The 17,892-nt window shown below is 42.7% G+C and overlaps 2 protein-coding genes and 1 long non-coding RNA gene across 3 annotated transcripts in view; all 3 read right to left on the bottom strand.

The window, feature by feature from the left end:
- Nucleotides 1-271: 271 nt before the first annotated feature.
- On the bottom strand, nucleotides 272-3,309 carry LOC306828149 (interferon-induced protein with tetratricopeptide repeats 2-like). The gene is made up of 2 exons (XM_079350423.1): nucleotides 3,255-3,309; nucleotides 272-2,289 (listed from the first exon to the last, which is right to left on the bottom strand). Exons 1-2 carry the CDS (start codon nucleotides 3,257-3,259, stop codon nucleotides 1,011-1,013), a joined length of 1,284 nt encoding a protein of 427 aa, XP_079206549.1. The 5' UTR covers nucleotides 3,260-3,309; the 3' UTR covers nucleotides 272-1,010.
- Nucleotides 3,310-3,855: 546 nt separating this feature from the next.
- LOC306827715 (interferon-induced protein with tetratricopeptide repeats 1-like) lies at nucleotides 3,856-8,975 on the bottom strand. The gene is made up of 2 exons (XM_079349706.1): nucleotides 8,457-8,975; nucleotides 3,856-6,026 (listed from the first exon to the last, which is right to left on the bottom strand). The coding sequence occupies exons 1-2, from the start codon at nucleotides 8,459-8,461 to the stop codon at nucleotides 4,754-4,756; spliced, it is 1,278 nt and encodes a 425-aa protein (XP_079205832.1). The 5' UTR covers nucleotides 8,462-8,975; the 3' UTR covers nucleotides 3,856-4,753.
- Nucleotides 8,976-13,486: 4,511 nt separating this feature from the next.
- The window catches only part of LOC306828681, a 61,535-nt gene continuing 57,129 nt past the window's right edge, over nucleotides 13,487-17,892 (bottom strand). Inside the window, exon 3 of the long non-coding RNA XR_013779762.1 lies at nucleotides 13,487-13,592. This is a non-coding gene — a long non-coding RNA (uncharacterized lncRNA). The remainder of the gene's footprint in view (nucleotides 13,593-17,892) is intronic.

Below are 17,892 nucleotides of genomic sequence, written 5' to 3'. Positions count from 1 at the left end.
TGGATGGATTTATTTCACATGTTGTGGGTCGGTAGACGCTCAGGTTACCCAAATAAATGTTAAAAAAAACACTAATATTGGATTTATCATCATTATGTCCCCTTTAAGATGTTAAAAATTGTTCAGTGTGCGACAGGCTTTAGCAGAAATAGGAAGCTAATGGTCCAACAAGGCTTCCGTTTCTATCTCCGTCCTCCAGATAGTTTAGAGCTGAAGAAGCCTTTCAGAGGAGGAGAGGTGAAACCACTGAAACAAACAACTATGAGACGACTTCTTTGAGTGCACACTGTTCATTTATTGGTATAAAGCTTAAACACAGCTTGAGCAAGAAGGAGCATCTCTATATATAATTTTAATGTCACACATGAAATGAACTTTCACATCAACAAAAAGGACTTTACATTTTCAAAGCAAAACACATTCATGGAAAATCCATTAATTCTAAAATACAGCGTTGGAAAAAGTGTAAATCAGTGTCCTCGCTCCTCTTCATCATGTGTGTGAAGTGTGTTGTTGTAAATCCACTCTGATCCTGTATTTGATCATGTCTATAAACCCCTCTATTTCAGCCCTGCTCAGAACAGGCTGTTTCTGTGTCTGTAGCTTTAAATATGTAAATGAGCTGTGTCTGACCACGCCCCCTCTCTGGAAGGGCTCAGGTGTACTCGCTGCTTTCTGGCTCCATGTCCTATTGTTTACGGTGAGAAGGCAGACTCAGAGGGCAGAACAAACACCTAGCTGTGGGAGTGTCACCCACCTGTGGGAGGGGCTACTGCCCTTTGTGATGTCATGAAGGGAACAGCTCCAAATAGCCTGTTTGAGCACACATTTAAATTAGTAAATGTGTTAGTAGAGCGTAAACTCCGTCCTGAATTAGATTTTACATTTAAATACATTCTTTGTATGAAACTTTTGTCATGGAAACATTACACCTCGGTAGAAATTAGTAGATCGTTTTTCTTTTTTTCTGCTTGAACAGAATTGTTCCCCCTAAATTTGCCTCCCTTTCTTTACTGCCCTGGCTCCTGCAGGTCTTGGAGAAACTCCTCTATTTCTCTGCACATTCTGCCTCTGTCTCTAGTGTTCTGCAGGATTTTGATGCTCTTCTCACGGAAGTAGGTTTTTTCTGGTATTGCTGCTGCATTCATGTGATACTGAATCGACCTGTGGAAATCATTTTGATCAAAGTTTAAGAACTTTGCATAGCTGTGGTACAGCACTTGTTTGTCTGCAGGTTCCAGATCACTTTCCAGCAGCTCCTGATATATCTGCTCAGCCTTGTGCATGCTGTGATGTGACTTTGCATAGATAGTTGCAAGGTCAGTTTTGATTATGAGTGAAGAGTGAGGGTACAGAGAGATCACCTCCTCGTGGAGAGCGATTGCTCTGTCCATCACCCCCGGTGTTAGGGGGCCCCCTCTGGCAAACAAAACCTTGTTTCTGTAGGAGTGCGCAGCACATCTCTTCAGATAACGCTGATCTGGATGTTTCTGCAGAGCCTCCTCTGCTAAATCAATGGCCTCATCAAGACTTAAGAACTTGTTGTAAATCCTGCATAATTCTTTTACACAATCGTAGCTACACACTGGAGTTCTCAAAACCTGTCTAGCTACCTCACGGACTTCATCTTGAATGTTTTCTCCTTCATCAGCACGTTTCTTAAGGTAGAGAACCGCAAGGTACAAGTTCTCTGGATCCCGTTCCTTGGCTTGTCTCATTTTCTCCAAGAGGTCAGGGTCCAGACTTGTGTTCTTGACTAATGCTAAGACATAGCTGGTGTTCCACTCCACCATGTCCGGCTGCATGCTGGCAGCTTTCTCAAAGTATTCAACAACCAGAGTCTGGTCTCCTCTTAAGTACATCAGGGTCCAGGCCTTCTCAGCGTAGATCTCTGGATGGAGCTCACCCTGGGATGGAGATGGGGATTCTCTCATCAGGGCATCAACCTTTGACAGGTAAGCCTGACTCTCTGCTTCATCTCCCAGGTGGTGGTGCAGCCAGGCCAGGTTCCCGTAATTCACCACTAACCAAGGACCCTCATCTGCCTCTCTCAGCTGGTTGAGGGTCTCTGCAGCCTTCTGGAACAAACTCTTCGCCTCTTCATTTAACCCCAGCTTATACTGAATGAACCCCCACAGGTTGTAAATGTGACCCAGCCATCGATTTCCCTCCTCTCTGCGGATATCTTCCATCTTGTCCCTGAGAAGAAACAGTATTGACCTTTTGCGGTCCAGGTTCCAGGTGAAGTGACACTGCAGGGACTCCAGTGTGGTTTGACTCTGAGCAGCACTGAAGGAGAATAAAAACACAAACATGTAAACACATCAGCAGCTAGTTGAGAGAATTTGCACAGGATTTGCAGTGTGCTATGTTTAGATGTAAACTGATCATCTCCCATAAGGAAAGCAGACAGGAAACATCCATCTACTATGTTTTAAATGAGCATTATATAACTCTGACCCCTAGTGTTTAAAATGAGTACTGCAGTCCAAACTCAAAACATTACAGAGAGCAGCCCTAAGTTATGTTTTGTCCGAAATGTAACTGAACTAAACTCTTAACAAGGTGAGATAAGTAAGACTCAAGGAAGTGTGACATGACGATGGTGTATTTGACAGTTCGGGATCAGAGGGCAACACCACACCATTTGGACTGCAAACATGGGTCCAAAGTTGGCCACATCCTCTCTGGTTGGAGCTAATCTAAGACCTTTCTTTGACCTGTTCAGAGCCTCCATGGTAAGAGGGGACAGTATTGGGCTGCTCCAGTTGGGACAAACCTGATAGCAGCCCCTCTGGGTCCCTACATGGGCTGGTTGGTTGGATCTAGGTGTGCCAGCATAGAGCAAGAAAATGACAATGTGGTATTTAATCCCCTGATCGCACCCTGTTCTGTGAGACTGCATATTCAGACTTTCCAGTGGAGCTTGCCATGTCGTAAAAACTTTAAGAGTTATTTTATAAATCATTGTGCAACCTGTTATAAAATATATGAACCTTGAGCCTTTATACTGCAGAATGGACATTAAGTTCAGAGGATTTGTATTCCCAGATAATCTTAGATTAAAGAAGACTTCGTCCTTCTTCAAGAATAATTCAGCAAACAAAGATCAACTTTAAAATGATGAGAAGGAATCATGAATGAACGTGAAGCGGAATAAAAGGAGGCACAAGAAAATGTCTGAGAGCTAATGAAGAGATGATTTTAGCAAAATTTAGCACAAATTATTCTGAATTGTTCCTGCAGACACTCACCTCATCTTCCCGTTTCTTCCTCTCAGGATCTCTCAGGTATCACTTCAGATGTTTGTTCTTGATGTCAGACTTCATCTGCGATATAAAGGCTGTGATGTCTGAGTTCAGCAGATTTAAATCTTCCAGGGTTGGTGGCAAATTTTCGAAGGTGTGTCATTTGGGTGTCATATATCCACCTTTCTTTATCAGCTCTGTGTTATCTGACATTCCTTTCCGAGAAATAAAAACATAATGACACACATAAGACTGTCTTTGTGTTTAAAAGAACCGTGTTCAAAGCTCAGCCCTCCTGCACAATGTATGACAATCCATTCAAAAGATGGAGGGAAGAAAAGACAGGCCCAGTTTAATGCCGAGATATTTTTACAAGCCGCATGTTCTTTTTATTATATTTAGATTTATCTGCTATAATTGGAAAAAAAATATGTTTATTTGTTTCACCCACTAATACTCATTTTACGCTTGCAGTCATCCTGCTTTACTCTCCATGACGTAAACCAATAAAACACTCACAAGCCTGACTTATGTAGTCCCGCCTCCACCAGGTTTGCACCTGACACTGTAGCTTCAGTGTTTAGCCAGCTCTGCATGTGGTGGACACTGTAGCTTCAGTGTTTAGCCAGCTCTGCATGTGGTGGACACTGTAGCTTCAGTGTTTAGCCAGCTCTGCATGGGTCTGTAAAGCTTTCTGCGTTCTAACCTCTCTCCATGTTTCATCTCCAACATTGATCCTAGTTTGAGCAGCTTTCTGCTGCTGGAGCTTATTAGAAACATGCAGAGGCTTTTTAGCTCGGCTACAATCACTTCTATCTGAAGCAGTTCCACTGCCCGCTTCCATCGCTGCAACACCTGTTCACCTGATAACTGCTCTCATATCTGGCAAACCCAGGGGCGTCCAAAACGGCTGTGTGTGTGTGTGTGTGGGGGGGGGGGGGGTTAAATGTAACTCAACTTAACTCTTACTAAGGTGAAATAAGTAAAGGAGGCTCAAAGAGGTGTGACATGGCGATGGTGTTGGCCAGTTTAGGATCAGAGGGCAACTCTAGCTTGGAGCTAATTAATGGACAGTACCGCTGTTTATCTCCACAACTCTTTAAACTCTTGGACCTGTGAGTCTGGATTTGGTGGTGGAGGGAACACCCTCCTCCCAGCTGTGAGTCTCTGCAGAGTTTAAGCTGAGAATAAAGATTCATTGACATGTTGAGGCCGACATTTTAAAATCTTTTTATTGAACAGAAATAATCTCCAGTGCAAAGACAGTCACACAAATTAAAGAGTGAATGAAATAAAAGCAGGTTACAGCGTTGGACTTGAAGATACAGTCACATGTTAAAGCTGATTTCTGGTTTATAAGATAGATAGATAGATACTTTATTGATCCCAAGGGAAATTAAAGTAAACCCTGAGACATGTGAACAGATAGAAGCCTCTGTATAAATTAGTTGAGATCTTTATTCTGCTTGAACAGAATTGTTCCCCCTAAATTTGCCTCCCTTTCTTTACTGGCCTGGCTCTGGCAGGTTTCGGAGAAACTCCTTTACTGCTCTGTCTTTATTCTTCTGCAGGATTCTGATGCTCTTCTCACGGAAGTAGGATTTTTCTGGTATGGCTGCAGCCTTCATGTGATACTGTGTCGACCCGTGTCTGTCTTTTTGATCATAGAATAAATAATTTGCATATATGTTGTAAAGCTTTATTTTCTCTGCAGGTTCTGCAGGTTCATTTTCGAGCAGCTTCTGAAATATCTGCTCAGCTTTGTACTTGCTGTGATGTGACTTTGCACAGATAGTTGCAAGATCTATTTCTCTTTTGAGTAAATCATGTGGGTAAAGAGAGAGCAGCTCCTCGTGGAGAGCGATTGCTCGGTCCATCATGCTTTGATCAGGGAGATTTCTGGAATAAATGATCCATCTGTAGCAGAGTGCAACACGTTTCTTCAGATAACGCACATCTGGATGTTCTTTCAGAACTCTCTCTGCCAAATCAACGGCCTTATCAGCTGATATGTGGTTTCTGTAAAGGTTTACTAAGGCCCACATACCGCTGTTACTGAGGTGCAGAGCGCTCAAATTTCCTACCAACTCACGGACTTCCTTTTTGATGTTTCCTCCTTCATCAGCACACTGCTCAAGGTAGAGAACAGCCAGGTTCAAGTTCTTTGGATCCCGTTCCTTGGCTTGTCTCATTTTCTCCAAGAGGTCAGGGACCTGCCTCGGCTCACTGAAGTGTTGGGCTTTCTTTAACCATATGACATAGCTGGTGTTCCAGTCCACCATGTCCGGCTGCATGCTGGCAGCTTTCTCAAAGTAAACAACAACCAGATTCTGGTCTTCAGTGAAGAAAATCAGGGTCCAGGCCTTCTCAGCGTAGATCTCTGGATGGAGCTCGCCCTGGGATGGAGATGGGTATTCTCTCATCAGGGCATCAACCTTTGACAGGTAAGCCTGACTCTCTGCTTCATCTCCCAGGTGGTGGTGCAGCCAGGCCAGGTTCCCGTAGTTCACCACTAACCAAGGACCCTCATCTGCCTCTCTCAGCTGGTTGAGGGTCTCTGCAGCCTTCTGGAACAAACTCTTCGCCTCTTCATTTAACCCCAGCTTATACTGAATGAACCCCCACAGGTTGTAAATGTGACCCAGCCATCGGTTTCCCTCGTCAGTGCTGAAGTCCTCCATCTTGTGTGTGAGATGTAAAAGATACTTCCTGCTGCGGTCCAGGTTCCAGGTGAAGTGACACTGCAGGGACTCCAGTGTGGTTTGACTCTGAGCAGCACTGAAGGAGAATAAAAACACAAACATGTAAACACATCAGCAGCTAGTTCTGACATGTTTTGAAGTGTGCTACGTAAGCAGGTCTACATCGTACAACTTATCAACAAACCCAGACACACCTGTTCATCCTGCTGACAGCGAGCAGAGCTCCTGTACCTTCTGCTGTACCATGAAACTTGTTGACTGTATATTGGAACACCCTAAACCTCAGTATTTGAACACCATTGGATTCGGCAAGTTCTCCAATATTCCCCAAATTGACATCGTAGGTGCATTTCCACTGTGAGAGATTTTGTGTTTTATTGCTGCACATAACTATTTGAACACCTGACAATCAGCAAGAATCCTGGCTCTCAAAGACCTGTTACTCTGCCTTCAGAAAGTCCACCTCTACTCCATTTATTAATCTAAATTAGTATCACCTGTTTGAGCTTGTTAAAGACACCTGTCCACCCCACAGACTGTCAGACTCCAACTACTACCATAGCCAAGACCAAAGAGCTGTCAAAAGACACCAGGGACTAAACTGTCGACCTCCACAAGGCTGGAAAGGGCTACGGGGCAATTGCCAATCAGCTTGGTGAAAATAGATCAACTGTTGGAGTGATTGTTAGCAAATGGAGGAGGCTAAAGATGACTGTCAGTCTCCCTCGGACTGGGGCTCCACACAAGATCTCACCTCGTGGGGTATCACTGATGATAAGAAAGGTGAGGAATCAGCCCCGACCTACACGGGAGGAGCTGGTCAATGACCTGACGAGAGCTGGGACCAGATTCAAAGGTTACTGTCAGTAGAGCACTACGCTGCATGGTTTAAAATCATGCATGGCATGAAGGCACCCCTCCTCAAGTTATCACAAGTCCAGGCCCGTCTGAAGTTTGCAAATGACCACCTGGATGATCCCGAGGAGGCATGGGAAAACGTCATGTGGTCAGAAGAGACCGAAGTAGAACATTTGTTCTAAACTTCCCTCGTCGTGTTTGGAGGAAAAAGAAGGATGAGTACCATCCCAAGAACAGCATCCCTACTGTGAAGCATGGGGGGGGGGGACGTCACGCTATGGGGGACAGGACGACTGAATTGAGGAGAGGATGAACGTGGTCATGTATGCAACAACTTCCTTCCCTCAGTCAGAGTGTTAAATATAAGTCATGGCTGGGACTTCCAACATGACAATGACCCGAAGCACACAGCCAGGATAACCAAGGAGTGGCTCCGTGAGAACCATATCAAGGTTCTGGAGAGGCCTAGCCAGTCTCCTGACCTAAATCCCAGAGAAAATCTTTGGCCCAGCGACAGCCCAGAAACCTGACAGATCTAGAGAAGATCTGTGTGGACGAGTGGGACAAGATTCTGTTACAGTGAGTGCAAACCTGGTCAGGAACTACAGGAAACGTTTGACCTCTGTTATTGCAAACAAAGGCTTCTGTACCAAATATTAACACTGATTTTCTCAGGTGTTCAAATACTTGTGTGCAGCAATAAAATACAAAGAAATTATTTTAAAAATCAAATGTAAAGAAGAGATAAATGAAGATCCCTGATGTCGACACAGTTTACAACAGAACACATTCTTGTCTTTCTTGGTTCTGTAAAGTTTGAGGACTCTTCAGTTTGTTGTGTTTCTCTCAGTTTCTCCTCTAAGACTTCTATTTGACACGGATGTGTTCACCAGTAACTCAACAGGTAGGCTTCTTGTTTTTTAAATCTGCTCATCTTTTCTAAAGTAGTCTATGTTTTTATTGACTTTAGGAAACGCAACGTCCAATCAGTTATAAAACCTTTAAGAAGTAAACTTTGAACCTTCCTCAAGCTGCAGCTGATAACAACCTTCCTCTTCAACCTGAGTATGATTCATTGAAGGAAAACTTTATTGCTCTCTGGGGGAATTGTACGATCAGCATTATTAAACAGCTGCGTGGCACAAAGGAAGTGACGCCTTCTTTAGTCCCTCATCTGGGTCATTCTGACCCTCTGCTCTCAAGTACTCTGACAAAAAGGGGGTGCAGAGGGTCCGCTGTTATCTTGTTGCCTAAGTTTTGTGTGTACCGGTCTGTCAGGTAAGAAATGCATCCCAGTAATCTTGTTTAACAACCTCGTCCAGTTTATTCTTATTTTGTACGGACAGTGCTCCTCCCCCAACGCTGAACACAAAAGGTCAAAAGGTCAACGCACTTTTAATAAAACTCTTTAAACATTGTGCTGTCAACATTTACTTTTGTAACTTTATAAATCTCCCTTTTTATAATAGAGCACAGAGGATTTATATTCTGTGTTAAACACAAATTAAATTCATTTTAACCCCAAACAAACACAAAGTTATAAAAGCATCAAAGTGAGAAAAGTAAAATAATGAAGCTAAAGAAGAAAAAGACTAAAAGTTAAGAATAATCAGAGATGTAAACATTTATATGCAGGTCAGATACTCACCTCATCTTTCTGCTGTTTCTTCCTCTCAGTGGTTTTCTGAAGATAATTTAGTCTCTTGATGTTTCTGTCTGCTGACAGTCTCTTCAGCTCTCTGTGATGATGATGATGATGATGTGCAGCAGCAGCAGCTTTAAATGTCTGTGACAGAGGCGTGACAGTCAGGTCGTCGTAAACACACCTATCTTTATCAGCAGGATGTTATCTGACTCTCCTTCTTAATAATCGAAACTTAAAGTCATCAGTTTCTCTGCAACTCATTCAAGGAGGAGAATCGAAAGATAGATAGATAGATAGATGGATAGATGGATAGATAGATAAATTAAGATTAAAAGAGACCTGTAAACAGTTAATTTTGTGACAGGATCTGTCTGATCTTAGAGATATTACGATGGTGAAAATAAGCTGTCCTTGAAATTTGTTTTATGTATGAATCAAAGGACATATCCTGATCAAACAGAACTCCTAGGTTCCTAACAGTGGTACTAGATGCAACGCTAATACTACTAAGGGCCGTCATATCGGCAGAGAAAGGTCCAATCACTGTAACTTCAGTCTTGTCTGAGTTGAGCAGTAAGAAGTTTCTGGTCATCCAGGTCCAGGGCCAGGACCTTCTAGAAACTAGTTACATGTGCATGTACAGAGGTGTTTGAGGTAGTGCCAGAGGTGTGAGTACAGTCGTTAAACAGTCAATGCAGGGATGCAGACTGGGCCATTAACAAAAACAATAAGGTGAAACCAGGAGTGATTAGGGTGATTGCCATTAAAGTAGCCAACTATTGAGGAGCAGATTAGCATTAAGTGTCAAAGACAATAGAGTGAAACTTGACCTAATTAGGGTGATCATGTCAACCATTACAGATGTAGCATAACACAACAGTAGGATGAAACCAGACATGATTAGGGTGATTATCATTAAAGTGACCAGTGCTCAGTAAGGTGACTATCAATATGCATGAAAGTGTCCAACTGGGGGCTGACTCTGAGGTCAGCGGTGCAGGTGAGGAGTGAGAGAAAAAGTGAAAAATTCGTCCAAGGTTCACTGTGTGCTTCTTAAAATAGATAGATAGATAGATAGATAGATAGATAGATAGATACTTTATTGATCCCGAGGGAAATTCAAGGCATCCAGTAGCAGTATACAGACAGGCAGGACACAAGACATTAGTTACAATACACACCCGCTGTCCCCCCTCCCCTCTGTATACAAAATCCCCCAAACAGATTTAGCAGCCCCTATGTGACTAAGAATAAATATAATTATATGTTAAACCTGTGCAGTTAGCATTAGTAGTTAGACTTAAAACTAATATAGCATAATGTACATAACCTGTGAGGAGAGAAAAACATGTGTTGGTTAAAAGAGACCTGTAAACAGTTAAAGAGCCTTAGAAACAAAGTGCTGACCTTTAGAAACTAGTTCCATGTGCATGTACAGAGGTGTTGGAGGTAGTGCCAGAGGTGTGAGTACAGTCGTTAAACAGTCGTTAAACAGTCAATGCAGGAATGTAAATTGGCTCACCCACTTAAAGGAGCAGTGATTTGCATTAAGTGTCCTAGACAATATGGTGAAACCAGGAGTGGTTAGGGTAATTATCGTTAAGTACCCAACTATTGGGGGGCAGATTAGCATTCAGTGTTGGAGACAATAGAGTGAAACTTGACCTAATTAGGGTGATCATGTCAACCCTTACAGATGTAGCATAACACAACAGTAGGATGAAACCAGACATGATTAGGGTGATTATCGTTAAAGTGACCAGTGCTCAGTAAAGTGACTATCAATATGCATTAAAGTGTCCAACTGGAGGCTGACTCTGAGGTCAGCAGTGCAGGTGAGGAGTGAGAAAAAAGTGAAAAAAGATTCCAGGGATCACCGTGCGCTTCTTCCCTGCCGTGACAGCGAAGTGTTATACAGTCTTATTGCCAGGGGGACGAAAGAGTTCTTGAGTCTGTCCGTGGAGCACGACTGTGACAGCAGTCTTTCGCTGAACATGCTCCTCTGCCCGGTGAAGGTGCTGTGCAGAGGGTGGTATGTGTTGTCCATGATGGAGAGCATTTTGTCCAGAGACCTCCTCTCTACCACTGTCACCAGTGAGTCCAGCTCTGTGCCCACCACAGAGCCGGCCCTCCTCACCAGTCTGTCCAGGCGTGCTGCGTCCCTCTTCTTGCAGCTTCCTCCCCAGCACACCACTGCGTAGAAGAGGACGCTGGACACCACAGACTGGTAGAACATCTGCCATGTATTGCTGTAATCACTTTTTGCTAGATTCCCCATTAGTGCTGTAAGACCACAATAACCGAGACTTTTAGAGATCAAGACTAAGACCAGTCTGGATTTGTTGGTGGAGGGAACTTCCTCCTCCCAGCTGTGAGTCTGCTTAGAATAAAAATTCATTGACACGTTTAGGCCGACATTTTAAACTCTTTATTTAACAGAAGCAATAATCTGTATTGTAAAGACAGTTGCAGAAATAAACTGATAAGCCACAAAGGTCCCCAAAAAAACCATCAAAGCCAAAGAGTGATAAGCGAAGCAGCTGGAGATGTACTTCCTTTGAACGTAGCACCGCGTACCCTGCGTCTGTTTGGAAGACTGGCTGTGATCAGAACAAATACGCTACGCTAAACTACACTAAGCTACGTTAAGCTAGGTGGTCGTAATATACTGTGTAAAGGCAGTGGGGATATAAGAGGGTCGACAATGACAATCCAGTTAAAAGACATCTGTACGACGTGTCATCTCCGCAGCACAGAGACAAACAGGTTCCAGTGTTTTATAACCAACATGTCTGCACCGTAACGTTAGCACACAGAGGAAAGCTTACTGCCGTCCTCCTCCAGTTACAGGTGAACAGACGCCACAAGAATGGTAACTGTTACAGTACACTGTTGAAGCAGACTGTGGCGTACGCAAACGGAAGGATAAAAGGCAAATATACATCTCCAGCCTTAATGTGAATGATCTGAGTTTACAGTACAGTCGATTATATGAAACAACAAAACACCCAGCAAACCTAAAGGATCCCTTTTACCTGAGATAAACTCTGTGTCCAACCAGGGTTTTTGTTTTTTTTGCACTCCGGAGTGTTTGCATGAAGCGTTTGTTCGCTGAGAGTCAAAGAACTGCACGTCCATCTTGATAAAGTTGAAAGTTGATTTTTAACTTGAGCGGCTGCAAACGCTCTCTTCTCATTGAAAACAACTGTTTTAAAAAGCACTCAGAAACAAACACCAGGTGGACACAGGGTTTCACAAATTCAACATAATAAATCAAACATACACCAAGCATATACACTCGGATATTTGCAGCTTCACAAAGGAGAGGTTGGATATGAGAGTAACGTAAAGTTATTATAAGAAGTGTCAGATAAAAACAGACTTTGATTTTGTCAGAGTAAAAATAGGAATGTTTCATCGTTGACATTATGACACTTGTGTTGGAAGGAAGTGGGCCAAAAAGAAAACACAAGAGGCACTCGAGACTTTAAAAACAGAAATACCAAAAAAAAAAAAAACAGACATAATCAGAGAATATATAACGGCATTAAAGAAAGAATGAAATAAAAGCAGATTACAGCTTTACAGTTTAAGATACAGTCACATGTTAAAACGGTCTCAGGTCTTCTTCAGAGCGCCACACAGAGCTCTGCAATAGACACTAATGCACCTTTCATCTTGATATATAATATAATATAATATAATACATATATACATCCACGTATTATTTGATAATATATTATAATAATATAATAATAATAATAATAATAATAATAACTAGGTTGATCCTTATCCCATCCTTAATATCGCTCCCACTTCCACAGTGAGATATGTTTCATTTCTTTTTTCACTTTCTGACCTTTCATTCAACTTTTTACTGTTCGATTTTCTCGTGTAAATAACGGTTTGGGTAAATCTTTAGTTTGAAGCGGTATGGGGGTCTAGGGGTCTTCAAAAAGGCGTTGTTTCTACTGACAGAAAAGGAAATTGTAACTTTGCCCAAGATCAGCCAGATAATCAATCATTCATTAGTTTGTTGGTTAAACTTTGAATCACACAGAGACGCGTCATGCTAGATGGAGCTGCATGTGCATAGAGGTTCATGGTATTTAAACACCATTTAGGGGCTTGTCAGAGTCAACTGGTTTAAGTTGGTGTCTGAATCACGTTGTTCTCTATTTGTTATTGTTTCATCTACTGTAATGTCAAAGGTCACCCTTTTCTCACCCACGCACAAAAAAAGATTTAAAAAAACAACCATATTTCTAATCCTGATGGTTCACAGTTTGAATTCAGTAAACCGGGGAGGGTCATCTTTTCAGGAAAACAAGTGTGAAAATATTCTTAGACCTTGCTCTCAATCAGCCCTTCCTCCAGTTTACCCTGTTTATCCTCCGCGTTGTGCGTAGTTGTCTTTTCTGCAGATTTCTTTGTGCACTTGTTCTTCACGATCACCCCCACGATAGCAGCTGGGATAATGCAAACAACTGCCCACCAGTTACTACCATGTTCTTCAGAGGGGATCTGGGTGGTGTTGACTGAAAAGAGACAAAGACAAGAGGAAACAGGTGAGCTTTAAACATGGCTACCACACTAACACCTTGATAAAGTGGATGTGAGATCATGGTAAGGTCTCTCTGTCAGTCCAACCTGAAAAATCTCAACAACTCTCTGATGCTTTCTGACCCCAAACTCTTTATCAACATGGCGTCAAAACAGACGGCGAGTGAACAACAAATCGTCCTCACAAAGATAACGTGTGTTTATTTTTAATTCCTGGGAGGTCTTGTTCTCCTCCCGGTGTAGGCTACGTGTGAACAGCAGCTCATGGATCATGTTCCAGCGGGGCAGGGCGCACGCCGTCTGACAGAGAAAAACTGTGGCGTGCACAGACAGATGAGGAAGTTGGGCGCAATTTATTAATTTTCACACACTTGGGGTCGCCGGTGGCGCAGCGGCAGTGCGCGCGACCCCATGTATTGAGGCTCAGTCCTCGCGCGCGGGCGGCCCAGGTTCGCGTGTCTCTCCCCACTCTCTCTCCCCCTTTCCGACTCTATCCACTGTCCTCCCTCTATCAATAAAGGCAAAAAGGCCGAATACAAAACTTTAAAAAAATAAAATAAAATTCACACACTTTACCTGGATATTAACTTCAGTGATCCTCGGACTTTTCAGAAATCAACAAGTTATTCTGTTACATATAAAGCTAACTGATATTACCACGATGTGACATCGCAGGTCTATATGACTCTATTTATTCACCAGTCAAAAAGCATTTTATTTGAGATTCATTGTATTACACTAGCAGTTCTTTTTCTCCAGCAGAGGGCGCTGTATGGATGAAAACAAACTTTGTACGCTCACTTACTTTCCTGTTGAGTGAACATCTTTCATTATGAAAGTTTTTAACAACTGCATGATCAACACAATAAAGGTTTATATTGACATATATCATCTCTTCAGATTGAACAGAGATCCAAGATAGATGTCACGTGTCTCCCTAATAACAGTCAGTCCGATTGTTAAAGTTAAAAGCTTAAAGCGGTGAGGCTAAATTTAGCACACAGATTAAAGTCAAACCGCTGAGTTTCACTTTTGCAGAAGCACGAACACTGTCTCAATGTGTGATAAATCTCAGCTCTAACCACTGATGACTCACATACAGTAGATTTCATCGCTCTGTTGGAAGTGAAACTCCTCAGAGGGGATTTTTATGAATGGCTCTAAGATAACCTCTCCCTCCGTGATAATTATTGGAAAAACTTGGGTGTGTATGTTTTTCCACTCTCACACCTCAAGGAAGTAAATCTGTAAACAGTCAGGAGTAATACAATGAAGGAGCAGTATGTAACTCTGCCCCCTAGTGTTTAAAATGAGTACTGCTGTCATGATCTGGGGGTTTGTTAGTGCTTTCAATGTGTGTTGTGTGTTTTTCCTGTCTGTCTGCTCCTCCTGTGTTTCCCTTCCCCCCCTTGTCTAGATTGGAGGTGTGTTTCACAGGTGCAGCTCATCCAATCAGCCCAGGATATATACCTGCTCTCTTCTTGCAGAAGATTATTGTTGAACTCTCAGTGGTTTGTACTCCTTGTGTCAGCGCTCTTTCTAGAAGATTTTGGATGCTTCGTGTTTTTTCCTCTTGTCAGCTCCCAGTCAAGTCTCACCTGAACCTCCATCCACCTGTCCTCCTGTCTGCTGCTCAGCATATCTGGCTTCACCTCACTCATGCTGGAATCGGGATTTGGGACTCACTTTGATAGTCACGTTAATGATATTGTCGCACAGTTTCTTCACCATTGTCACCTTTTCAAATTATTGTTGATTTTGACTACTCTGTCTCCGAGTCACGAGTCTGGGTCCAAACCTATTCTGATCCGTCACAACTGCAGTCTAAATTGTAAACATTTAGGGTAATTTAACATGATGTACATTTTTTTTCTGTGCAGGAGATATTTTCATTTTAACCCCCCCCTCAAAAAACAACCAAAAAAAAACCCCAGTAGTTTTTAGTAGACCTTAAGTGATGACTTAAAACCACAAACATCAGTGAACGTGTTGACTCACCAGTGGGGGGTTGAAGGCCTCCCCAATGGGCTGGAGTGCTGCAGTCAACTGTTGGAAGAGGAAGAAATCTGTTACTAGAGAGTCATGACATCACATCTGAAACATTAACACACAAACATCAAAATACATGTTTTGAAAAGTGTGAAAGTGCTAATCATTCTTTTGTTAATCCAACAGTTTAAACCAATTAAAGAAAACTTCATGTGACAATAAATCCAATTGTTTAGGAGATAATTCTCCAATCAGTGCCATTACTACATGACAGCGTGTCCTTTTTCAACAAAATCTGTTTCTGGTCCTGAATCCTGAAACCTGAAGCTGGCTAAACACTGAAGCTACAGTGTCCACCACATGCTGACCTGTGTGAGCATCCAATCAGAGAGGAGGGGGGGAGCCAGCTCTCTGTGATGATTAGAGTTTAGACTGCAGTACTCATTTTAAACACTAGGGGGCAGCTCTCTGTGATGATTAGAGTTCAGACTGCAGTACTCATTTTAAACACTAGGGGGCAGCTCTCTGTGATGATTAGAGTTCAGCCTGCAGTACATATATTAAACACTAGGGGGCAGCTCTCTGTGATGAGTAGAGTTTAGACTGCAGTACTCATTTTAAACACTAGGGGCAGCTCTCTGTGATGAGTAGAGTTTAGACTGCAGTACTCATTTTAAACACTAGGGGGCAGCTCTCTGTGATGATTAGAGTTTAGACTGCAGTACTCAGTTTAAACACTAGGGGCAGTGTTACACTGCTCTTTTAATACATTAATTTCTGACCTTCATCACAACATAATAAACATGTTAAAGATATTAAATTAGGAGCATGAAAACTGTAAAGTGTGTTGTGTAAGTGGTTAAATACTTACAGGAGCAGTTCACCTGCTCACGGAACTGCAGGAGGAAAACAAACACAGCGATGAAATATAATATTGGAATAAAACAAGAACAAGAAAGAGAGCAAAGATCACAAACACTGAAAATGATTTCAAGAACAACATCAAATATAAACGAGGTTTTGTAGGCTTATATTTGCATATAGACATTTCTACTCTTTTCTAGGGTCTGACTGATACAGGGCCGATAACAATATCCATGTTTGGCAGGATGAATAATCAGCTCGCCGAAAATATCGTCTGATATCAGACACCGATATCCAGGGACTATCAGTCTGCTCATTTTATCACAGATATGCTCCGCTGGTACTAGATTTAGTTCGGCCCTTCTTCTTTCAACGGTTAATTACAATCTGCTCTGCAGGATAATAAAGCTGATCACTCTTCTTTCCACTTCTGTGTGTGCAAATCATTTATTGTCTATTAATCACACAAAGTGTGTTGCAAGAAAACTTGACTGTCTGCCACAAAACACTCCCACGCTCTGAATCCAGATCTCATTAGACCGAGGTCTGGGGAATTCCCTCACATGTTCACATTCCTTCATTCAAAATTTCCAATCTGAAGGATTGTTATTGATGATTGAAGAAGTTATTTACCTGTCCACACTCCCACGTAAAAAGCAGGATGTTCGTGCAGTTTTTAAGTGTAATGGAGCTGTTCGTCACACTCGCGACCCGTTCGGGATGAATCTTCAGGTCCGTGGCGAGGTTGGTGCCCTGAAACATAAACACAGGCAGACAGCTTGATGATGAATGCAGGTTAACTCAAAAAGCACTTGTGTATAAAATAAATTTTAAGATCTGTAGAAATAATTCCTGAAACATTTTGTGTGTGTGTGTGTGTCATTTTTCATTTGACTGTGTTCTCTGAGGTCAGCTGAAGACGAGAGACGGCAGCAGTGGAGTTACAGGGACTTACCACGTCCTTCTGTTGTGACAGGATTGCTCAATCACACCAGGAAGGGAAGTAAAGGAGTGAAACCTCAGTCCCTATTTAATCACAGGAAACTGCTCCTGGAACTCGGAACTCTTTGAGGAACTCACCAGGGTCTAAATTTAGATCTAATGTTAGTCCCTGTTACGTTGATCCTGTGTGAATCCATGTTCAATAAACTGTGCTCAATTTAGACTACTCACTGGGTGTTTCTGAACTTCAGACTCATCTTTAAATCTGGAAAAAAAAACAGAGTAGCTGCTCATGCAGCATGTAACTCCGCCCCCTAGTGTTTAAAACGAGTACTGCAGTCTAAACTCTAATTATCACAGAGAGCTGTCTCCGCCCCCTCCTCTCACACAGGTCAGCATGTGGTGGACACTGTAGCTTCAGTGTTTAGCCAGCTCTGCATGTGGTGGACAGTGTAGCTTCAGTGTTTAGCCAGCTCTGCATGTGGTGGACAGTGTAGCTTCAGTGTTTAGCCAGCTCTACATGTGGTGGACATTGTAGCTTCAGTGTTTAGCCAGCTCTGCATGTGGTGGACAGTGTAGCTTCAGTGTTTAGCCAGCTCTGCATGTGGTGGACAGTGTAGCTTCAGTGTTTAGCCAGCTCTGCATGTGGTGGGCAGTGTAGCTTCAGTGTTTAGCCAGCTCTGCATGTGGTGGACAGTGTAGCTTCAGTGTTTAGCCAGCTCTGCATGTGGTGGACAGTGTAGCTTCAGTGTTTAGCCAGCTCTACATGTGGTGGACATTGTAGCTTCAGTGTTTAGCCAGCTCTGCATGTGGTGGACAGTGTAGCTTCAGTGTTTAGCCAGCTCTGCATGTGGTGGACAGTGTAGCTTCAGTGTTTAGCCAGCTCTGCATGTGGTGGGCAGTGTAGCTTCAGTGTTTAGCCAGCTCTGCATGTGGTGGACACTGTAGCTTCAGTGTTTAGCCAGCTCTACATGTGGTGGACAGTGTAGCTTCAGTGTTTAGCCAGCTCTGCATGGGTCTGTAAAGCTTTCTGTGTTCTAACTTCATCTACCTGATTGGTCCTTTAATGCTCCTGACTTTT

This window comes from Symphodus melops, assembly GCF_947650265.1.
Source record: "Symphodus melops genome assembly, chromosome: 8".
Taxonomy (NCBI): Eukaryota; Metazoa; Chordata; class Actinopteri; order Labriformes; family Labridae; genus Symphodus; species Symphodus melops.
The sequence above is the reverse complement of the archived record's forward strand: the minus strand, read 5'-3'. Positions and strand labels throughout refer to the sequence as shown.